This window comes from Etheostoma spectabile, chromosome 8 (assembly GCF_008692095.1).
Source record: "Etheostoma spectabile isolate EspeVRDwgs_2016 chromosome 8, UIUC_Espe_1.0, whole genome shotgun sequence".
NCBI lineage: Eukaryota > Metazoa > Chordata > Actinopteri > Perciformes > Percidae > Etheostoma > Etheostoma spectabile.
The window spans coordinates 23,356,117-23,380,853 of NC_045740.1; the positions used below are offsets into that span (position 1 = coordinate 23,356,117).

Here is a 24,737-nt window from a genome sequence, read left to right on the forward strand (position 1 = left end):
CTTACCAGGACCAGTCTTGATGGTTTGGTAAAAATATCAGCTATGTGTTTGATTCCTCCGTCTTTCAGATTGTTGTCACTCAGACTGCAACACAAAAATAAAAGCGTGGTGTTAAAGTTTACACCTGCACCCAAAATATTTCACCATCATATTAGCTACCAGGAGTTAGTAACCCCATTTAGAAAGAAACACAACAATCCGTTCCCACATTTCCAAAGAACTGGGGAACTCTAATGAAGCTGTCAGAGGACATGTTATTTGCTGCAACAGGGAAATTATGTCCTAGCAAATATACTTGATTTCTGTGATGTTTGGACAGTTCTGTAGAGTGGAGGCCAAACTAGCTGCTCCTGTGGTAGTCAGACTGGCGCCACAAAACCTTGGGAAGACAAAGACAAAATCAGCCAATCAACATTGTTGGGTTGTTTGATTAATTCTACTACATTCTGGTGCATTCCTTGCAGTATTTCAAAGAGAATTACATTGATCTGTGAGTACACTCTGGAGAAGGCAGGGCTGGTAGCTATTTCCAATATACACTTTTGTACATGATGTTTGAAATGGTCTTTACACCCGACAGCAATAAATAACTTATGGGCTCTGAAAAAGGAGCGAAAAAGATTCGTCAGCTGTTGCTGCTATAATCCTGCTGAAATGCCTACTAATCACTGCCTCGTGGTCCGCTTAGAAAGAACCAATGAAAGAACCAATGAAATGCCTCCTTGCCCCGCTGCGGGTACTCTACCCCTCCCATGTACGAGCCTGAACTCAAAGCGCGTTGTCACCACTGGAGTAACTGTAGGTCTACTGGAGAATAGAGGACAAAATTGAGCAAAAGTTGCTACAACTTAGACATACACTTGCTATAAGGAGTATGTTGGTCCTTAATTTCGCTCTGCTCTGAAGCCGCGACGCAGCGGTCCTCGTGCACGTCTGTGTGTGGGTCTGAGCCCCGAGGGCACGGGGAGGGGTCAGACCGAGCCCCCGAGGAGATGCTACTTTCAGATTTTACTAGCTTTTTAAACATTACCAACCATGCCTTTAAACCACTCCACTTGTGCTAACCTAGATAGAAATTAAAGAGTGATTCCAAAAACTGTGGAAAGTAAATAGACTAGGAAGAAGACAAGAAGAAATTTGAATCTTACTCTAGTTTTTTCAGCGTTGTGAATTTTGGCAGAATGGAGGACAACTTCTTTGCAAACTTGTCGCCATACTTGCGGCTGCGAAAACTGAAGGCACACAAATAGTGAGATGGAACATTAATGAAAGAAACCTACATGTTGGATTGGAATCTGAGATCCAAAGACCCCCCCTTAAATATTTCAAATGTGTTAAGCAAACAAAAGAAAAAATGTCAGGGTAAAATTAACAAAAAGATTTAATCTGCTGGTTATGAACTGCTGGTTATGAACTTATACTACTACTACATACTACTACTTATACTACTACTACAAAGTTGCCAAGTTGCCATACAATGCCATTCCATTTATTGTACAATTGTTGGTTATAAATATGCAAAATCATGGGCTGGGCATTGCAATACAGCCCAAAGAAATCTTTCGGCTGAGTTTCAAGTCACAAGATATACAGCTAGGTATTTTCTACAAAGTGGGCTAAATGTTCAGTTGAAAGCTCAAAGCCACAATGTGAGATGTCACACACGCTTTTTTTAAAACAGACCATGATTAAAATAATATGCAAAAAAACGGGTTTCATTTCCTGTTTAAAAATATTCATAATGAATCATAATCCTTTGGGTTCATTGTGACGGAAATCTGGATGTCATCCGCATAATTTTGGTAAGATCTGTTGTTGTTTTTCAAAATGTGAGCTAGCATATAGCATGCGCACATAGATGTTGAAGGGGGCTGGACCAAGAATGGAACATTGGGGAACTCCACATGGCATTGCCATTAGTTCAGATTTGTAAGGTCCAACTGACACAAAATATAGTCTCTATCCTGCAGATAGGAATCAAACCAGTTAAGGGCTGTGCCAGTGAATCAGACCTCGTATTCTAGTCTGTCCAGCAGTGTCTTGGGGTCCACTGTATCAAACGCAGCACTGAGATCCAGCAGAACTAAGACACTGATTTTTCCATTCTGTGTATTTATTTTAACAGATGTCATTCAGTACTTCCGTAAGAGCAGTATCAGTGCTGTGATAAGATGGAAATCCATATTGGAATACATCAAAACAGATATTTAGTGGCAGGAAGGTGCTGAGTTGATTGAAAACAGTCTTTTCTATGATTGTCCTAGAAATGGGAGATTGAACATGGGCCTGTAATTCTGCATTTTTCTATGTTTCTAAAAAGACTTGAACACTGATGTCTTCAATGTTTTTTGGAAGCAGCCTGTGAGAAGAGAAGTATTCACTATTTCCAGGAGGTCTGATGCCATGCAGTTAAAAAACATTTTTCAAGAAGCGTGTGGGAAGAATATCAAGACAGCAGGAGGAAGAACTTAATTTAAATATGATCTTCTCCAGGGTGCAATGGTTGATTGGATTAAAATTCTATCAAGTAGATAGAATTGTTTTTATGAGGGAATGACATGGACCATTTGCCTGATATGGAGGCACTGACAGCTTGTCTAATTTCTTGGATTTTGTCTGTAAAAAAGGAGGCAAAGTTGTCCACTGATTCGGCAGAGAGGAGTTCAGGTGCTACAAATAAAGCGAGTGCTTTATTGCTATTTATGGTAATGATGTCTGAGAAAAAAAATTGTCTCGCATTTCTTAGAAGGCCTACTGTGTTATAAGTGCAAAGACTATCTTTATAAATCTCAAAATGAATATGGAGATTTGATTTTTGCCAGCTACATTTCGCTTTTGAACATTTTCTTTTCTGAAACTTTGACGGTGTGACATTTCTCCATGGTGCTTTTAATAAAAATCCCAAATAACTTTGAGCTTCGCAGGGGCAAGAACATCAATAACATTTCTAGTTTTGGAGCTAAAATGATCCACCAAATCATCAACAGACTTTGAATAGAGTGCAGGAGTGGCAGAGAAAGTTTTTTTCAGTGATTTACCGCTTATGATTATTTTTGTTTGTATCTTAGTGCAGACACTGATTGTTATTTTAAAGAATACACAGGAGTAGTCAGAGAGGGCAACATCAGTAACCACAACACTAGAAATAGTGAGACCTTTTGTTATTACTAGTTCAAGAGTGTGACCCTTCTTATGTGTGGACTCTGACACATGACACACAAAGCTATCAAGAATAAAAGTTAATTCCATAGCACTGCAGTCATGGGGGGTTGCAACATGGATGTTGAAATAACCGACGATAAGTATGCAGTCAAAGTCAACACAGCTGAAAGTAGTTCAGCAAAGTCATTGAAAGAATTTGCAGAATATTTTGGTGGCCGTAGATATTTAAGAACAAAGCTTGACAGGAGGAAATTAACTGAAGAGCCACATAATCAAAAGAAGAATATTTTTTAATTGAAAAGCATTGTTAAATAAAACAGCTAATCCACCACCTCCTTTCTTTTTGCACTCTAAATTCTAATTCTAACAAAGACCTAGACCAAGTTAAAAACATAAAGTCAAGATAATATAAATAGGCCTTTTAAATTGCATTTTTTGCAGCTTAGTATATGTCCTGGCCAGTTTTTCTTTTGTCTCCTGGGTTTACTGTTTATTGTATAATGTTTGAGTTCAATTACACATGTAAGTGTTCACAGTATCTGTGAGTTGGTCTGATAAAATATTCATTAAAGTTGCCATTGCCATCTTTTTGATCTTGAGTCCAGGCTACTGTATGTCTACCCATAACCAACCACAGGAACACAGCAGGACACTAAGAGCTTCAGTCAGATTCACAGTATGTGGAACAGATGGCCAATCCACTGTGGAATGTTGAAGGGAAAGCAGTAGCTCTTTCCAGAGCCACTTAACTAAGCTTAACAGATTTCAGACTCTTGACCGCTGAACGGCGTTCACCTCATTGTACCATTTCCATGTACAACTGCAGTTTCCCATGACACCTGGCAACAAAAGTAGTACACTGTAATTTCCCATTTTGGGATAAATAAATATCTATCTATCTATCCATCTATCTAGTTCTTCGCCCTACGTGCCCACGAGCTAGGTGCTCGCATTTTGACTGTGCACACATGACTGATGATCTCCAATGGAAGAGAAAATCACCCAAGGGTGAATAAAATTATGTAATGTAGAGCAGTTTTTGCTTCTTTAACAAAAATTTCAATTTTTTATTTTGTAAAGAAAAGCAATTAGACAACTGCGCATGTGTGTGTGTGTGTGTGTGTGTGTGTGTGTGTGTGTGTGTGTGTGTGTGGTGTGTGTGTGTGGTGGTGTTATGTATGTTATGTTTTGCTTGTGTGAGTATTTGTGTGGACCTACCTGAGGTAGTGAATGAACTGACAACTGGGCAGGACATCTAAACACTCCAACTCCATTGAGCATGCTCTGAAGTCCAATCCAATGCCATTATCACCTACTGAGTTAACTACAAAAGCCAGAGCATCAATATCATTAGGTAATAGCGTGATGTTGCGCAGCTCCAAGGTAGGTCTCGTACCCACAACCTGCTTAGCTAGTTGGTTGTCCTGGCTCTCCTGGACACAGTGGCAAAGATCCAATATCTAGGAAGAAATAATGAGTAAAAATGGGGGGAGAAAGGGTAAAAAGGTACTTATACATATATTTGTCCAAATTCTCTTTAGTTCATATTCTACCTTTGGTCCAGTTAGGGTGTTGCTGTGACACAGGTTTTTTAGTAGTTTCAAAACAAGGGTTTGTCGTTTTTGGACCCAACTTTGGCCTCCTGTTCCACCAGAGGTCCTGGCTAATTGAACCAAGGCTGCAGTGCAGTGGGGGGAAGCCAGACCACATACATACAGGTGAAGAGAGTCAGTAAAGACCGTCCTCTGGTCTGACTTGGTCGTCCAGCGAGTTCTCAGACTAAATCTGAGAGAGCAATAAGGAAGAAGAAAGAGCAAAGTCAATTTTGTATTTGGGCTAAGATCAAGGTACACACACCTCCTTTATGTTTCTGTGAAGAGGAGAGGAGAATTCCTGGCCTCTCCAGCCAAATGAGAACAAGAATTCACATGATGTTAAGTAAGGCATACTTCCTATGTCTTGCTTTGACTAGTGATTACCACATGACAATGACATAAGCTGGCATAAAAAAGATATTTATCTCTTACCTATTTTTTAGGTTCTTCTAAGTTTGCAGGTTTTGCTGTTTATATGGATGTTGTAAATGGAGTCTTTGGGCACTTTAACAACAGAGGAGGGAAAACAAACGTTCACATGGCCTTTTTAGAAATGAGCCAAGATGAGTAGACATAAAGTCATACAGACTAACAGGAAGCTCATCGATTAGACATTTTGGCCAGTGACTTTAATTTTTCTTATGTGTATATTTAAGTTCTCTGGTGTCAGACGTTACAAAGAAATAACTGATTATAAGCATGATTTGTATTAATAGACTAATAATCAACCACATGTTAAGTCCTAGAAGAGCACCTGGAAAATGCAGGCCTGAAATCTGTAAACAAAAGTTTAGCCTTAATGAAGAATAATTTCCAGGCCTTTTATATGTACAGTAAATATGTTTTTATGTTGGTTTGATCTGATTATCCAATCCATACTGACTCTTTTTCGGTAGCCGTCTCTGTCAGCTGTCAGACTGAGTGGACGGTGGCTGTCTGACCAGCCTGACAGACAGCAGAAGTTAACCAAAACTTAAATAGTTTTGTTGGCTCCATGGGAAGAAATCAACAGAAGAAAATGCTCTACTGGTGCTTTAGTGGTAAAAAAAAAAGAAATTATTGTTAAAAGTTTTAATAATCATTTCAATTCTCCCCTTTTTTTGTGCTCCAAAAATGTATCCAATCCGTGACTCAAAGCTGTGATCCCATGTGCTTTGTCATGGTTTGGATATTTAAGAGGGACAGGAAATAATCTTGCAAGCCATTCTCACATTGATTCATTATTAAAATGGGTGGTATAGTTACATAAGAAATTAAAAAATGTTTAAAACATGGAAACTGTATTATTGTCAATTTTGGCAAACAAAAACTGATGCCTGGTTGCCAAGCTGGCAACCGCTTTAAAAAGTTGGCGTAGTGCTGAAAAGCGTTGATTAAATAAAGTGCAGAGTTTAAGTAATTCAGTTAATCTTGCTGACATGTCTTTCAGTTGACTGGTGAAGTACACTCAACAACACAGAGAAAGGTATTAGGCATCAAGAAAAAAAGACTGTTGATATAATTTAATATGTGGCTATAAACAAGAAGGCTTTTAGTGGGTAACAGTGGTTGCCACCTGCTATGTGACGTCTGATGTGTCAGTGCCCCCGCCCCACCCCCTCGTGGCCTTCTGAGCCTTCACTACTGTGATTGGTCCATTTGCGTTGTGCTTGCATCTGTGAATTCCTGGCCTCCTTTTAGAGAGAAAGTACATATCATGTCATGCTCAGTTTACAAGGATCATCTTGTTCCAGGTTATTCCTGGTATGTTCCTGGTGGAGTGTTACATTATGTGCTGAAATTCAATAGTACTCTGCACCTTGTGTAATTATTCAGATGAATTCATTGAACAAGTACCTCTGGCCCACTAATGATTATGTTGAGATTTGAGACACATGTTTAGAGTAGTATCTAAGCTTACACATTAAAGCACATTGTGCTTCTCCTCTAGGGGGTGCCACAAATAAAAAAAGGTTTATATGTTCTAATTGGCTGCATTGATTTGGACAAACTAGACTCACACAATATAAGGTCATGAGTCAGTTAATGCATTCAATTTGGTTATGTTTGTGAATTGCTAATGATTAATTTTGCTTATAGCAACTACTATAGACATTTCCAATCCCAAATTCAAAAACCTAAATAAATCACCCGTACGTCCTACACACACAGCTGCTTCTTCATCCAAATTCAAACTGAGAAATTCCGTTTAGCATCAGCTTTTAAAACATACTCCACAACTCTCATACAATATGGGTTTTAGTCAATGTTTCAATGACATTCGTACTAATTGGAAAAGTTCTTCTACACGATTAACCAGACAATCCAGCATAGCGCCAGCTTTTCAAGCTTTCAAACTAGTTTCCTTCTTCTTTCTACCAGGAAATGCGTGAAAAGAAACAAAACTTTGCACATCGGTCCGGTCCAATGCCAACCTTCCTCAACTGGCTTTGTGGGCTTGCAGTCTTGACGGTGGCAGAAACAATCAGTTGTACATACTAGCATTTAGTAACTTTCACTAAAATCAAAGTCCAAGTGAGCAAAAATGTTCACACGCTTTGAGCTGTCATGAATTATTAAAAACATCACCATCTCTGTTTATTAAAAACTGTGAAACTAATTAAACTAACTCCTTCCACATATTTTGCTCAATTGACATCAAGCTCACTACAGTGCATCTTCAGACTGCCGTCCACAAACAATCAGCCAGATTTTTGAATCATCAAAAATTGTAAAACATATGTATCAGGCTTGTGTGGTAAAATCACCAGTCAACTTTCAAGAAGTTACAGGCCGTATAAAAAACCCTTTGCATGTCATTTTTTGTGTTCATAACACGGCACTCTGCACACCTGATGTGATTGGTAACACTGACATTTACATTTAAATAACAAAGGTTTGACTTTTCTATTTAATACTGTAGGTTGCCTGATCTAAGACGCAATTGGAACTTATTGCTGCGATCAAAACTTTTTGTAAAGCCTTTTGGCAATTGAGCTGCTTCCTTCGGTTGGGCGAGGAAACGTTTGAACCCAGGATTGACCCTTAAGACGGCACTTATAATTGATTCCATGCACAGTACGTATAATTAGCACAGTTATCTGGTTACTGCAACTGTCTTTAGAAAGGCCACATGATCAACAGCTCCATAGAGGAAGACCGCAATCACCTTGAAACATATAACCATGTTGCCCTCCAGCACCATTTGGCTTCTCTGAATCCAGTTCCCTACCTCTTCTTGAGCTGCATGTCACTAACATCAGTACTGGTCATAATTCTGAGTGCAGCCAAAAACTCCTGTATTGTCAGATGAATGAAGCGGTAGAAGTTGACAAGAATCCCATCCTCACGTCTGAGCTCCACCTGACAGGAAGATATGGAAAAACACATTTTATATTATGTCACTAATTAGACTAACTGTCTTCAGCTACACCTGGGAGGCTTTAACACTAGAACTGCCATAGTAGGGATGGAGCGATCATCGTCCCTTATCGTCCCTAGCCAACTATCGGCCCTCACCGATTATCAGGCTGTTTTTTTGGCAGTTTGCAGATTATCTGTATCTGCATTTGTTTGCCTGATAACCGATAAAGTTAATTACTTAATTGTACAGCTCTGTGTCTGTCCCTCTGCTTTGACTTCACTTACCACTGAGTCTGACTTAATGTCTTTTACTGGGTATTATGTTGAAAGTTTCTAATTTATTAAACAACTGCTTACAGTATTTTAACAAAGATTTGTGTTATGTTGCAAAATCTTAATTTTGACTTAAAGATTTTCCAAAAAAAAATGACTGCATCATTGTTATTGCTATGTTTCCCTCCTGCCCTGACTTTTCCTGAATTCTGCCCATTAATCTTAATAATATATATAAACAATTAAAAAATCAAACCGAGGAGTTTGTGTGTTGTTTTAAAAAAACAAACACCTCCCTTCATTTACCAGGAGCAGAGGCAGTTGGTGCTCTCCACTGCCTTTTCCCCCCTTAGCCAAATTGATGCATTTGCATGATGGCTGCACAACGCATTGAAAGAATAAACGGAACAAAGAAAGTCATTTGCATGCCAATATTAACTCACTTGCACTTGTAATCACACTGAGTTATGTAGGCCCATAGTATTCATCCTTATATATGTGTAAAATAGCAGAAATGAAAGTTAAACTTTCATCACCCATATTTGTTTTGTATCAAAAAAAAAATTATATTTACTGTTTGATTACAATGTTTCAGCAATTGTTTTCATGTCTTACACTGCAGGTTATGCGCTACTATTTATTTATTGCGGGAGTTGCTCATTAAAAACATCTGAGATTTTGTGTTGACTGAACTGAACAACACAGTGCAAATGACTGTTACTGCATTGAGTGGTAGGGCAAAAATACTGTTTCTAAAAAAAAACTGGTTCAAACTGTCAGATAAGCTACCTGGCTGTATTTAGAGTTTAAGTGGATGTGTCCTTGCTGCTTTAAAGATTAATGCAGAGCCATAGAAATGGATGATGCTTTAAGTGCGCATTAAACGATACAGATGCACTTGGGCATCGGACTTGCTGTTTTAGTACCCCTAAAATGCGTGGAGGTGCTAGTGTTAATGGTCATTGTAAATGTAAATGTGCTGTATTTATATAGCGCTTTTCCAGTCTTAACAACTGCTCAAAGGGCTTTTACATCTACAGGATACATTCACCATTCACACACTGTGGCCGGGGCTGCCGTACAAGGTGCCACCTGCTCATCAGATAAACATTCACATACATTCATACTCCAATGCGCAGCCACCACCCACAATTAATTTGTAAAGACAAATTAATTGTGCGGTAAATAAAAGTTGAGGTTCTTTTCATCTTTAGCAGTCGAGATGAAGTTTTGGTTAGATAGGTCATTTTATGAACATGTAAGATGATGTGTGTAGCAGTATTATATGGTGTGTTTGTGTGACGATGTGATAGCAGAGAGGTGAATATATTACATTTTATGATATCATCAACAAAGTTATTATAACTCATCCTCTGGAAACCACAAATGTCTGCCATACCTTGAACATTTCTTGCATGGATAAAAATGACACCAATTTTAAAATGTTGCATGGTGGTTATCAAATTGGCAACAGAACTCAAACCTCAAACATGTTTTTTTACTACTTTAGCCACAATCCTTCCCACGCTTCTCCTGTTGTATTGGAAAATCATTCATGCTACAGACTAGTGTAGATATTCCAACCATGGGTACATGAGGTATAACCCCACCACCACAACCACCCACAGTACTACTGCACTTTAATGTCAGATACGCATAGAACATAGACACATGCTCTGCAGTAAAGTCTGACCTGTGCGAGGAGCCCTGTCCTGACTGAAAACTCCAAAACATCCTGAGAGATGTCTTCTTCCATGAAGAGGATCTTGCTTTCCTCTAAGCCTTTCCAGGCCAGCTGACTCAGCTCACACACAAAACTGCACAAAGAGACACAAAACATTTCCTGCATTGGTATGTTACATAATCAAAGATAATGTGAAAGTGAAAACTGGGGGAAATTATCTATTCCTCTGCACTAAAATTATTTTGGATATATTTTTATGTTTATGTGTACGTGTTTTTTATGTTATATTTGTGTGCTATCGTGTTCTTATTGAGCTGCACCATCTTATGTAAAATCTTTAAATCATTGAATGGATTTTCCTGGATTACTTCTCCTTCTGTGTAAAATACTAAAATGGACGTAATATCGAGGGATCAAGCTCTGATTTTACCTTGTCAATCACATTAATTAAAATTCTTCACTGGTTATGTATGGTATTAGTGGTGCGGGATGGTGTTAATATGTGTAGTGCTCTACTTAGCCTTCACCCTTCACCTCTGTGGTGTGGTCTTTGGCTCATCAGGGCATCCTCTTGTATTAGGGTCACGGTTCAGAAAGGCACCAAGAATAGTGAGATAGACCTGGGTGAGGGTGGAGGGTATCTGGCCTCTACCATTTGTGCCGTCCATCATTGTGTCTTCACCCCACGTTCTTCCTCCCCCTTGATCTCTGCTTTGTGCATAACTCTCTCCTATACTGCCCTCTTCTCCTCTTCCTCCTTCTGCAATCTGTACTCCTTTTTCTTGTTTTTCTCTCGCTTTTCTCCTTCTGCCACTTCCTGTTTCTTCCGGTATCTGCGTCCCTCGTTGGTCTTCCCCTTTCAGCAGTAAATGCTCCAGACAGATGCAGCAGATGTTGCAGAGTGCAGGGAGGGATGACATGGCAAGTAGGTGTCGACTGGAAAGAAGGAGATCTGTGGCCTGCACCCCAATAGCTTTGGTTGCTGAGTGACCTTTAAAATTGAGGTGTAAATTAGTTTAAGCCCATTGAAATTAAAGGTAGACCCACACAGATTTTTTCACCTGCCTGATCAGAACTGCGTGGGCTTGTTCACACTGGGCTTGATTCACATATCCCTGACTTCCCTGCTAGTTTTACTGCACCTCATTTAATTTCATTTTGAACCTTTATTCTCTACTTATTATTACTCTGGGCCCATTGAGGGAGACCCTCATTTTCAATGGGGCCGAGTACACAGCAAATAGACCATAACATTCAAATTACATCAGATAAAAACATTTTAAACAATAAAATAGGGCAGACCCAAGAATATACTCAGAATTCACTCATTAAGGCCTAAAATTGACTAACTGATGGGGGAGGGACCAATTTTAAGGTGTTTTGTGCTGCATTCCAGGAACATGGAGCGGCAAAGTCTGAGTATGAGGGACCTCAAGTAAAAGCCATTCATTGGAATGAGTGGAAAATTGATTGACATGGAATTAACAACATGGAAATGCAATGGAGGAAGTACTTTACCGATGAAAACCAACCAATGACCATTTCGTCTCATCTCAAGATGTGTCTAACCAGTCTTATCACACAAGAGTGTTATAACTTGGGGCGGCCTCTAGCTCACCCAGTAAGAGTGTGCACCCTATGTAGGCTGAGTCCTCTGCATTGGCCTGGGTTTGAATTTAACCTGCGGCCCTTTGCTGCGTGTCACCCCCTCTCTTTCTTTCCCCCTTTCCTGTCTATCCACTGTCACTATCAAATAAAGCAAAAAATAATCTTACAAAAGAGTGTTATAACTTGTATCTGTTATAAATCTGTGAGCAGAATGTTACACCAAATGAAGGGGTTTTAACATTGAATTATGCAGCATTCCTATAAATCACATCTCCATGATCTAAAACAGGCAAGAGAGTAGCTTCCATAATTGTTTTCCTGCAAGATATAAGAAAGAAGGATTTGTTTCTGTACAAGAAACCAACCTTTCTGGTGCAGCTTGCAGGCAGCTTGCACCTGTATTGATTCTTGTTATGACACAAAGTTTAGTGATCTTCTGTCATACCCAGCATACTGTAGCTCATCCCAACTTCACACTAGGCAGAGGTCAATTGGAATAACTTAAAACACGTGTGGATGTGCAACGTCAACTTCAAAATGGAGTAGTACCTCTGGAGTCTTAAAAAAGGGTACACCCAAAAATGTGGTGTTGCACACAAAATACAATTCAATGGAGCCAACTGAGGTGGTTTGGGCATCTGGTAAGGCCCGGCCGCCTCAATAGAGAGGTGTTCCAGCATACATAGTACACATACAACATAGTGGTCACAATGGCAAGTACAGTTTGTGGAAATCCTCTTTAATGTCACTATGTTTTAAAGTGACTTGATAATGATAAATGCAAGTAAAAGCAAGTTTCCTCAATTCAAAAAAAGTGTTGAACACAAACCAAGTGACCCAAATAACAGCAATTACCACTATACCACCAACTATAAAACTACATGTAGTATACAGATGTATACAGAATCAGGCAACAGTAGGTCAAACTAAGGGCGCCACAGTAAAACAGTGATTGGAAACCTTCTGAGGATAAGGATAAGTGGTTATGGATGGCTGGATGGATGAATGGGTGGATGGATGGATGGATGGATGGATGGATGGGCAGGCTGATCAACAGAAGACACACGCTGCATTTCAGCTCTATGAACCAAACTTAACATTGAAATTATGCAAATAACCAGTGTTCACGTCATTCACGTGGTGCCATTCGTGCCATTTACGTTTCATTTTAATTTCGTGACTGTCTGAGTTTGGGTCCTTTCCTTGATGACACTCTCCCTTATCCCCTTTGTGACACTATGCAGAATAACACATATCTCAATGCAAATATAGAAGGATGCATATTTTTACCTTTAATTTGAAAGAAGTTGTCCACATACTCCTTGATCTCGTGGTATTCCCACCCTTGTAGCTGCCCAACTTTATCCGATATGCCTTCAAAATCCATGACATCGCGTGCACGACAGGTGACCACCACAGTACATCCTGGAAGAAGACGGCGATTTAACAGCCCTGAGATGAGGTCTGCAACAGGCAGAGGCTGTTCTGGGTCCATAAGCTCTGTCTGCACCTCTTGTCTGGTGAGTTTGCTGGAAAACTCTTCATAGCCATCCAGCACCCAACAGCTTTGCTCTGGATTGGAAAGTAGGTAATCCACAATGGCGCTCTGCTCAGAACACAGGACATGAGGAATGTAAGAATGACAACAGTAATGTATTCGTTCACCTAGTTGAACTTAATCCTTTGAACTCTACAATAGAAAAGGTCTGAGGTATGTTTGCTTGTTGTGATGTCAATTTCTTGAAGTATCTTAAAATGCCTCATATCCCTAAAATCAGTACAACCTAACCTAAAAGGCTAGGAAAGTCAATAAACCACAACAATTAGTTAAAGTATTACAATGGTGTCATTAAACAAACAGATGTGTTTTCATCAAATTTTACTAAATGAACACACATAACATATTGATACAACCGATTTGTAAATGTAGAAACATGAACTAAATATTCTTCAACACTCTAAAAGCTATTTAAACTCTGTACATTTTACAATTTTTGAGATTTACAAATTTTTAGGAGCAGATTGTAAAGGCGGGACTTTTGTTCTCTAAGGGTTAAAGACATATACTAGTCGCGTTTGCTAAATATTCCTACAAACCACTGGTTTAAATTATAGCTCACGGGTGGGCATGTTCGGTGGCAATATTATTAAATTTTACTCTCTACAGTCTCTTTACACAAGTCCTTTGACCAGGGCCGGCAATTGCTATAGGGCGTCAAATTAGTTTTTACCATTGTAAACGTGTGGCACTAATATTGCCCCTTATGACCTTCCAATAAACCAGAGAGCAGTCTGAACATTGATTTCAGTAAAGTAGTGTAGCTGTTATTCTAAACGTATCTGCTGTTTAAAGTGCTACTTTAAAATGTTACATCAGAAAAGTCCTGATTTATGAAGCCGCTGTTTTAGTATTGCTACTTACGTACCTTTTCATCGTTGCCCCCTTCCAGAGGGAGGTAGTGTCGGAATAGCAGCTCAGACAGGGAAAGAGGGTGGGATAGTATGTTGAGCTGACGAAACTCTTGCAGGACAAACAGGTAGGATGAAGGGATAGGCCCTGCATGAAATAAGAGTGAGGGAGAAACAATGAGAAAACAGAATTTACACAACATGAGAGTATGAAACAAGCAGAGTATAGGAACAGTTAAAGGGAAACAGCTTGAGGCTAAATAAATCAAATCAAGCCGAAAAAAGCTAAATCTCCCACTGAAGTGTAGGGGGATGAGATGCATTGTGGGAAATATCATGCCAGGTTTTTTATTAATTTTTTTTTTTAACTCTCAACTTTTTGATCCAAGACAAGAATTAAATATCTCTCATTTTGACTGCTGATCTAAAAATAAACCAATCACTGCAGAACTTTTCAATTTTCTGACAAGAGAGTCAATTTGCCTGAGTTTTCAAGCATCCCCACTGCCTCAAAATTCCCTTACAACAATCCAACAGATTTACACAGAACATCCGTCTGAATGACTATTTATTTTAAAAAACTATTGAATGAAGAGAAAGATTTAAACTTACGTCCATGTGCCCACTGCTGTCCTAAACAAGACATCAGCAGAGTTTTTCCAGATCCAGCCTGGCCAACGAGAACTGTCACCTTCCCAGCACATCCCTGGAGGAAGGTCTCCAATGTTACTTTGGAATCCATGTACCCATAATCCCCATCAGGCTCTAATTTGGTGAAAAACATGTTTAGTTATTATATTGCAGTCTTTAATTATGCATAAGTGTTTTGGTATGGTAGGCCCGAGTGGCACTATATCCACGGTGTTGGAAGGGGACTTCTGGCATATTTTGTTGTGCATGATCAAAAAACACCCCTCCACCCCCTTTCTTTTTTATCACACCCTCAATATATATTTAGCAAATTCCTGATTTACAATTAGAGGAAATGGTTATGCTAACCTGGTGTTCTGCCCCCTTTGTCTGACGATCCAGGGGTTTGATCAGGTCTGTCCCTGCCTCTGTTCGCTGTTCTTAGTCTGACCCACACATTCTCAGGCTGGACCTCCCTCACCAGGCGCTCACTGAGTCGCTCCCACCTTCTCTGCAGTAAACGCATAACTGCAGCAATGTAGTTCTCCCAGTGATCTGTGGGTAGAATACATTATAAAACACATTATTTGTAGAGGACAGTATGTGTGAGCTGCACCCCACAGGGCAGAAGGTCCCTTATATCTAATTGCAGTTTCAACAGACAATTTCCTGTTCATATGGTTTTGGATATGTCATGTTTGCTGTTTTACAGCCACAGTAGAATGACACGATATTTGGGGGAAATGCTTTTTGCACGTAAAAGATTTATTGGTAACACTTTGTAACTTATATATAACTTTATGATGGGGTCCAAGCTTCATGGTGGCAGTTGCCCCAGACGCTAGTCCCCCTGGCAAACTGAGAAGAGCACTAAAGTGGGAACCAAAACTAAAGGTTACACATCAGGAAATGTCCACAGGTGTGAGCCGCCGGTTCTGCGGTACATTGCCGTTGCACATATCCCATTGACTGAGTAAAAGGGCCAAAACTGGTCTACACTGACCCCCTAATGGCCGATCTTAGAGCGGCATTCCGAACGACTATCACAAGTTTTGTAGTGTGGCATATGCCTAATGTTTGGTATGTGAGGTCCATAAACCATTCTACAGCTACACTGTACATTTTGAGTTGCATCCAACTTGTTGAATCCAAACCTGGGTTACATAGGCCACGCCCACTTTAACGAATTAGTACCCCACTGTAAGGGTGGCCTCAGGAGTGGCCCTTGATGGTAAAATTTTTTATAAAAAGTCAGATGAGCCGTTAACGAGACATAAACGATTTATGAGTGGGCCCCCTAGTGGCCAATTTTAAAATTGAAAAATTTGTTTTGGAGCACCACAGGGACATGGCAAACCAGAATCTAAAGTTTTGCTTCGAGAGCATTCATTTTGGTTATGATATGGCAAAGTTTGGGTTTTTGTAGCTAGCTACAGAAATTATTGAATGAGATGGATTTTGATAAAAAAAATTTAAGTCGGTGTGGAGATGCTATGTACCAAGTTTCATGCAGATAGGTTGCACGGTCTAGGAGGAGTTCGAAATAGTAGGTTTACAATAAATCTAAATTTTTCGCATATAGGCGTGGCCTATATCAGGAGAGTCAGCTGAATTGAGAGAGCGCGTGGATATGTGTATTTTTAATGTGCGATGTACAGTTTGGGAGTTATAATGCCAAACACGTTTTTTTCTGCTATAGCACCATCTAATGATGGAAGTGGTTGATTTTTTTATTCCAAGGTCCTTGCGGGGATCTGGAACAGTCCTGAAAATGGCAACCCCCCATGTGTGGTTTATGCATTGCAAACGCGGTTTCCAACCCCCTCGTGCTTGGACCCCTAATAAGTGCATAAATAATCATGTATAACTTCATTTATGAAAAAAACATGGATTCATTTATGTAGTACTCAAACTAGTACTACTAACTAGTGTACAAGGATTAATAGTATCTCATGCATGACTTAATGCAGGAACATATTCTTAATTACTGTATCAATTAAGGTATTCTAATCATCATGATTATTGATTTACTAATGATGTTTATGTCTTCTTCATTGGCAAATCTGTAGTTAAAGTGACAGGCTAAACCACATGAATTGTAGTGTTGTCATCATGATTAACTAAACATAATTTTTTCATTATTTCTTAATGTTTGTGGCCCTTTAAAAAAAGTGCTGACCTGGTCCATCTTTAACATTAATAAAAAAGGATATGAATACTGGTGGCACTCAACTAAATGTATTAGGATATAAAGGAGTCAGTTGGCAAAATTATACTGAAGTCACTTAATTTACACTTAATACAGTATACTGTAGATGTATGTTTATAGTGGCTTTATTTACATAACAACATAAGGCATCTTAACAGTAATGCCTGAGAACAATGCTCACCCAAGTAAGATATTTATGAATTAGATTTTTTACTAAGTGTCTATACACTGAAAATATCTTGATGAAGTACAAAATTATGATTTCATTTTTATTTGTTATTTTTAATACAATATTGTCTAAATAAACAGAAACGCTGATTTATTTGAGGTGTCACGAATCTTATTTATCAATGCTAAAAATGGACCAGGTTAGCACTTTACTGGAAGGGCCACAAACATGATGAAGTAATGAGGAAGTAATGTTTAGTTAACCGTGATTACAACACATCAATTCAGGTTTTTTAGCCTGTCACTTTAACTACCGATATATCAAAAGTGAACACATAAACATCATTAGCAGCTTTCAGTTTCTATGCTCCTCATATCTGGAACAAACTCCCAGAGACCTGCAGATCCGCTGCTACTCTCAGTTCTTTTAAATCAAGGCTGAAGACCTTTCTTTTTGATGCTGCCTTTCTTTAAATGACTGCTCATTTCTTTAAATTTCTAATGCTGCACTGTAACTTTTATTCTTGTGTTTTATGTGTCCTAATGTTTTTATTTTGTTTTTAAGTGTCTGTTCAAGCGTTTTATCGGTTTTTAATGCTTATGATTTTTAACTGTTTGTACTTGTGTTTTATCTGTTTAACTGATTTTATGTAAAGCACTTTGAATTGCCCTGTTGCTGAAATGTGCTATACAAATGAAGCAAAATACCTTAATTGATGCATTAATTAACGTATTGTGCCTGCATTAAGTCATGCATGAGATACTTTTCATCTGTGTACATTACTGATGGTTCATGAAGTACTACATGAATGAATTCATGCTATTTCATGGATGAATTCATGATAATCCATGTACCCTCATTGTAAAGGGTTACTGATTTTATTTATTACAGTGCTGAACCTGCCACCCTGTATGCAGTTCTCTTAATAAATCCATTGACTTTAACGGTTAGATGGCCATTTGCTAGGTTAGTTCATACAGTAGCTGCAATGTAACAAGGCTGAAGCATTATGTATATGTTCTACCAATCCGTGGCCGTTTGATGAGCTGCTGCTCTGAAGGCGGCGATGACGACTTCCCATCCGTTCCACAGGGACTGGAATTTTCGGAAACATCTAACGTATAGAAAAACACAAACAAACCATAAAGTACATACAAAAATACACTAGTTCTAAGAAATATCCTAAAGAATAATGCTATCACGAATTTTGTACATGTTGCATACAATTTTAGGCTTTGACTTTAAGTTTCTTTCTAAATAATCTAGAGATTGAAAAAAAAAAAAATCAAAGGAAATGCCGGGGATTCCCAAAGATAAACAAAAGTCATAAGATTTACTGATGATATGCTGATCATTGCTGCTTCTCCCCACAACTGCCTTTCACTTTCACTTTCCATTTCAGTTTGTCAATACGGCTAGCTTTACTTTGGTGGGGTGCTTTGATATAAACCAAATAAATATAATGATTTTAACATCTAAAATACAGACCACTGAATCACTTGCCTAATTGTATTTCATTTGTGTATTTCAATCTTCCAAGTGAGCCAGTAAGCCTTTCATTTTGAAAGCTGCTTTTGCAAATACATAACAGCAGAAAAACGTCAAGTGTGTAGTGGAGAAGCAGGTAGCTTCGAATTTACAATGTAAAGTGTTGCTTATTTAAATCATTGGATGTATGGCAAGATGTGCATGCAAGAACATGGACACCTGGAGACATTACATACATAGACATAGAAACACACAATCATACATAAACACTCATCAAAAAAGAAACACCCCTTTTCAGGACACTGTATGTAAAAGATACTTTTGTAAAAATCTAAATAACTTTAGAGATCTTCATTGTAAAGGGTTTAAACAATGTTTTCCATGCTTGTTCAATGAACCATAAAATGTTAAAAAGACAATAACAGCTAGAGAACTTTTTCCGCTTCAGTCTCCCTATGGTTGGAAGTGGACCTGTCCCCTTGTGTCTCATTGGAACTACAGATCCGCTAACCGATCTGGCAAACTTGCATAGTGCGGTTATAGCCGGTAGAGAGCCGCAAAGTGAAACAAAAAGTTATCTAGTGTTGCTTTAAGGGCGGTAGGCAATCAGGTCACAGTTATAAGAAAATTAGGAAAGTAAAGAGACACTTCTACTGACTCTGAAAAACACCAAAAGAAAGACCCCCAGGGTCCTTGTTAATGTGAACGTGCCTTAGGCATGGTACAAGGAGGCATGAGGACAGCTGACGTGGCCAGGGCAATACACTGCAATGCCCCTACTGTAAGACGCCTAAGACATCGCTTCAGGGAGACAGGAAGCACAGCTGATTGTCCTCACAGTGGCAGACCACATGTAACAACACCTGCATAGGATCGGTACATCCAAATATCACACCTGTGGGACAGGTACAGGATGGCAGAGATGGCAAAAGTACTCAATGCCAATACTCAAGTAGAAGTACAGATAATTGTGTTAAGAAAATACTCTGGTAAAAGTAGAATTACTGATTTAACTTTACTTTACTCAAGTAAAAGTAACAAAGTACAGGCTTGGAAATTTACTTAAAGTATAAAAGTAAAAGTAGCCTTGCTAAGGACAGAGCTACCTGGACCAGACAGATGTTACTAGAGAGACGCTGAGAAACTTCAGTGGACATGGAGAAAAGGCTCTTTATTCATTATTCTTGATATGCCATTGCCTACATTTTAAATGGCTGTCTGCCATTAGGCCTAAAACATGTAGCCTGTTTATTGTGAGAGAGACTGGGACTCCAGGTTAATAAGATTCTGACCGAGAAGCAAGATATGAATTCAGGTGTGATTTTGTGAGAAGTCTTTGTATGTTCAATTCAATTTCAATTCAATTTTATTTATAGTATCAATTCATAACAAGAGTTATCTCAAGACACTATACAGATAGACCACACTCCAGAATTTACAAGGACCCAACAGTTCTAGTAGTTTCCTCCAGAGCAAGCAACAGTGCGACAGTGGCGAGGAAAAACTTCCTTTTAGGCAGAAACCTCGGTTCCCATCCAATTAGATAAAACTTGGTATTGGTAACTCCAGTGAAATTATTTTAAAGTTAGTGAGGACTAGATTAGGTAGGGGTAAAATGGAGAAATGGGATTCAGCCTAGGACTGGATTGAGATCTGATTCTGGTTTCCAACTTGCCCCAGGTGTATCTGTTAAAACACGGACGGAGACAACTTCTCTCTGTTGATGCTTCATTACAATCAAGCATCAGTATAAACATGGGGGGGGGGGGGGGGGGGGTAGCTCTGCTTTGGCTGTGTTTGTGTGGTAATAAAAGCAATAAATAACATTGTAAAGGCTACCATACACAATACATAGGAATCATTTATGCTAGTAAATAATAACAAACCCACTATTAATTACATTATCTTAATGAGCAAGGGCGTTCAACAATTGCCACTATATCAAATCAACAGCCAGGTGTAACATAGGTAACAAGTGTAACCTGGGTAACAGGTGTAACCTAGCTAACAGGTGTAACATAGCTAACAGGTGTAACCTGGGTAACAGCTAACAGGGGAAGAATACAAACAAGCTAGTCTCATGTCTGTGAAAATTGTTCAGTTTGTGTCTTCGTTAAATATTTTAATGTTCATGCAAATATTTGCCTTTGTTAAGTTTTTTTTTTTTTTCAATTGAACCTTTATTTAGCCAGGAAGTCCCTGGTTTGCTTAAAATGTAACAGCAAAAGAAAGTGAAAGGATGGTTCTTTTTTTGCTGAGTAGATACACATATTTTCTCACACACACAGAGACAGACATTAACAAACGTTAACTACATGTAGCTACGTCTCTTAGAGACAGTGGTTCTGCGGTTTCAAATTGGATGGCAACTAGTCTGCAGCATTTTGTCTGCAGCATTTTACTAGTATGAGTAAGTAAGAACCACTTATTCGTTTTTTCTACTCCATACTGCGTGTGCCCAATTCAGCAATAAACCATTTGGGGTTCAGTAGTGTTTTTCAGTCACAGCTTAATCAGAGCACACCACTTATACAGTTATTAATTGTAGGTTGTCCACAAATCAGCCACAAATGAGATCGCCTTATTTAACTCAAATGAGCGACCATGCACACACAGGATACAGTGGATTATATATTCCAAAAGTAAAAGTACACAGACTAGGCCAAATATTTCTGTTCAAACTGGTTACACCTACATTTTATTTGGATCAGGCTCTTTTTTGTTTATTGTGAAATAAAGACTGCTTAACTGCAGCACTGGTAAATTACTTAGTTACACAATGGTGAAATGCATAGGTGCTTTCCATAACACACTTTTGTTACAACCAACAGAGTGGTGCAGCCCAATTCATTTCCTGCCCTGTAATTTTTGATAGATTACCGTTTAATACACATGCATATTAAATTATTATTATTATTATAGTTTCTATACATTTCTCCCTTGAACTGACTGTTTTTAATATATTGAGCAGTCTGTTCTTACAGAATGCTGTATAAATAGCATGCCTATCTGTTAAGTAATTTTGTTTGGTAACACAATGTTCTTTTATGGCCTTTGGCGTATCATTTTACGCCATGTATGGTAGTTGCATTGGGCTTCCACCTGTTCCATCTGCATCAACCAGGCCCCAAGCGCAACTGTGGAAGTGCACTTGGGGTTTCCACCAGAAAACGGTAGTTCTTGTCCTGGAAGTACATATGTATCTGTACGTTTTGTTAAGTGAGTGTAAACTAAAATGTTGAGCTGTTACACATTATACCTGCTACACCTCAGCATGTAAGCATTGTAACTGTGAGCATGTTACCTTACAGTGTAGATGCGCCTAGACACTAGACTGTAAATATTAAAATGGCACTCTGTAATTTAAATACAGGTTACTTAGTATAATTTCAAAGTCTGTAAGGTATACAACTATTTATATTTATATAGATATAGAATGAATATGTATATTACTATTTGTACTTATTTCTATATGCTGCTATAAGCTAAATGGATTGCTGCCAATCCAAATTTGTTTGTGTTAAACGTGCAATGACAATAAAGCATCTTATTATTCTCAAATTGAAACATATTAGCAATCAGTATAAAATATAAATAAGATTATCAACTAATCAACATTCATAGCATTATTTCATACTCACTATTTGCATATCCAGCCACTGACATAAGCCTCGTCTCCAGGCGCATGGGGATGCCCTCACATAAGATACACATGCTCTGAAGGAAGTTGCAGCAATCTGCATGGTTGGCCACCCTCAAGTACTCCAACATGGCTTTGATATGTTCGGTTACTGCTGCTGGAGAACAGCTACTGGGGTCCATGTTGATGTTCCGACGAGCATCACTGGGCATTATTTGGCACAACTTTGTTAGGATCGCGGGTGACTGACTGCTTAGGACTTGGAGCATTTCTGAGAATTCCTGAGCCAAGATGGAGTTCACATTAAGGTTGTCAGGTTCAGCCTCCTCATCCATGGTCAGACTCCATCAGCTGTAGGGGTAGGGGTGGGGGTGTGGGGGGGGGGGAATCCATTTACATACTGGATGTATTGTGACAATTTCTAAAATCGATTATTTTCCCCAGAATCAACTTTTTTTTTACTTTGTTTTTACCAATAATTCATTTATATTTATGAATATATTTAATATATTTATGGATTCATTTCTAGAAATGTGTTATGATATATTGTTTCTAGAAGTGTATTATTAGCCCCAACGGTGCCTTGCACTGAAAATGTGAAGGAACCTATTGTTTTTGTAAGGATTATTTTTACGAGTCCTTGGTCGCATTTTTGAGGGGGCTAGAATGCACAAAAACTCACAAAACTTTGCACATGCATCAAGCCTCATAAACACTTTGATATTTTAAGGGTTTCGGGAATAGGCGCGCAAAAATGGCTCGCTAGTGCCCTCTACAATATTTAAAAAATTGAGCCCCTGCAGTACGTTTAACGTAGACTAACAAAACTTGGTAAACATACTGTATGTAGCATGTCAAGTCCTACAAGACAGCTCCGTAGAGCCATATCCTTAACCCAACAGGAGGTCGGCCATTTTGAATTGAAAGCTCAAAATTTGTACGATTTGTCATTTCCACATGTCGTACTTTAACAAACTCCTTCTAGAGATTTCATCCGACCAACTTCAAATTTGGTCTGTGCCATCTTAAGACATTAAAGATGAAATGTTATTAAAATAAAAAGAGTCCAACCCTAAAGACATCTAAATGCTGATATTTACACAAAGTCATAGCGCCCCCTAGTGGCAACAGGAAGTATGGCTAAAAATCAAGGTGGTATACTTTAACAAACTCCTCCTAGAGATTTTATCTAATGGACTTCAAATTTAGTCTGTCCCATCTCAACACCTTAAAGATGAAAGTTATTAAAAGAAAAACTTTTCGTCACACAGCGTGGGCGTGGCGTGGCAGCCATTTTGAGCATTTATCGATGCACAAAGAAGTTGTTGTAACTTTTGAGTTTATTGTCATATCTGCCCAAAATTTCACAAGTTTTACAAGGGTCCAGGCCTGAGGACATCTACAGGCCGAAATAGACTTTTGGTCATAGCGCCCCCCCCCCGCTGGAAACAGGAAATCCACCTTACATGACAAACATCATCCGATTTACATGAAACTTATGTCTGGTAGGGGTGGGTGGATCGATCTAAATATCGATAGTATCGATGCCAACGCTGGTATTGGTATTTGATCAATAACTGTAATTGAATCGATATTTTAATTTAGATATCTCTCCTCTACGTTCACTATACTTTGCTTGTGTCTTCCACCTTCCTGAGCAAACGCCGCTTTCACATCTTGGCCCACATTGCTCCTCCTCCCCCACCTGCTCCTCTGCTGTGATTCGTTGTTGTGTCGTCACGTGACTCACTGACACAACGCGCAGAGGAGCAGCAACTCGCTGTATTCATTCTACAGTGCCTAATAACTAATAATTTTGTGCACTTCAATACATTAATAAAAAAATATTGCCTAAAGAATTGATCATTCATTCACCTCAGAATTAATGAAATGCTCTCCCCTACACAAAAGTATTGTTTTAAGTAAAAAGTATCGTATTGGTATCAGTATCGGCAATACGGACCCTATATGTACTTGGTATCGGATCGATACCAAATTTTGCAGTATCGCCCACCACTAATGTCTGGTCCACATGTGATATTGAACCCCCCCTTTATACTTTAACCATGCCCATGTACTCAGGCCACGCCCCCTTTATGGCTTTTGAACCGTTTAAGGTAGAGGTATCTTGTGTGAGGAATCATAGAATTCAGCAGAGTCACTTTTTAATTTTTAATGGTTTGACCTGCCCCTATGTTTAGCCACGCCCCTTTCTATCATTAATGATCCGTTTGATGTAGACTATTGTGTGAGGTATCACTGATAATTCCTTTTTAATTGGTGACTGTTTGCCCCCCCCCCCATGCTTAAGCCACGCCCCCTTTAATAACTAATGACCCATTTCTTGTGAACTATTTTAAGTTCCCTTTTTATTGGTGAAGATTTGTAGTGTCTGAGTGAAACATGCACGGTTGCAAGGAGCGGCGTTCGCCATTAAACCCGACGCTCGCAGGGGAACGAGGGCCCGTCTAACGCTGCTTGCAGCTGTAATTTAGCTTTTGTTGTTGTTAAAGAAGGAAATGAAAATT

General features: G+C 38.9%; 1 protein-coding gene and 1 long non-coding RNA gene across 3 annotated transcripts in view; one reads left to right on the forward strand and one right to left on the reverse strand.

The window, feature by feature from the left end:
• The window catches only part of nlrc5 (NLR family, CARD domain containing 5), a 51,802-nt gene that overhangs the window by 26,034 nt on the left and 1,031 nt on the right, over positions 1-24,737 (reverse strand). For both annotated transcript variants that reach the window (XM_032524130.1, XM_032524131.1), the window contains exons 2-15: positions 22,211-22,560; positions 18,106-18,195; positions 15,073-15,258; positions 14,686-14,838; positions 14,091-14,224; positions 12,955-13,270; positions 10,591-11,047; positions 10,066-10,189; positions 7,969-8,099; positions 4,716-4,947; positions 4,381-4,622; positions 1,149-1,232; positions 296-379; positions 1-84 (exon numbers count right to left, since the gene is read on the reverse strand). In XM_032524130.1, the coding sequence (XP_032380021.1) occupies positions 1-84; positions 296-379; positions 1,149-1,232; positions 4,381-4,622; positions 4,716-4,947; positions 7,969-8,099; positions 10,066-10,189; positions 10,591-11,047; positions 12,955-13,270; positions 14,091-14,224; positions 14,686-14,838; positions 15,073-15,258; positions 18,106-18,195; positions 22,211-22,544 (2,651 nt within the window). In that variant the 5' untranslated portion in view covers positions 22,545-22,560. The remainder of the gene's footprint in view (positions 85-295; positions 380-1,148; positions 1,233-4,380; positions 4,623-4,715; positions 4,948-7,968; positions 8,100-10,065; positions 10,190-10,590; positions 11,048-12,954; positions 13,271-14,090; positions 14,225-14,685; positions 14,839-15,072; positions 15,259-18,105; positions 18,196-22,210; positions 22,561-24,737) is intronic.
• LOC116694459 (uncharacterized) lies at positions 63-24,326 on the forward strand. The gene is made up of 3 exons (XR_004333166.1): positions 63-74; positions 14,042-14,045; positions 24,214-24,326. It is a non-coding gene; the product is annotated as an uncharacterized LOC116694459 (long non-coding RNA).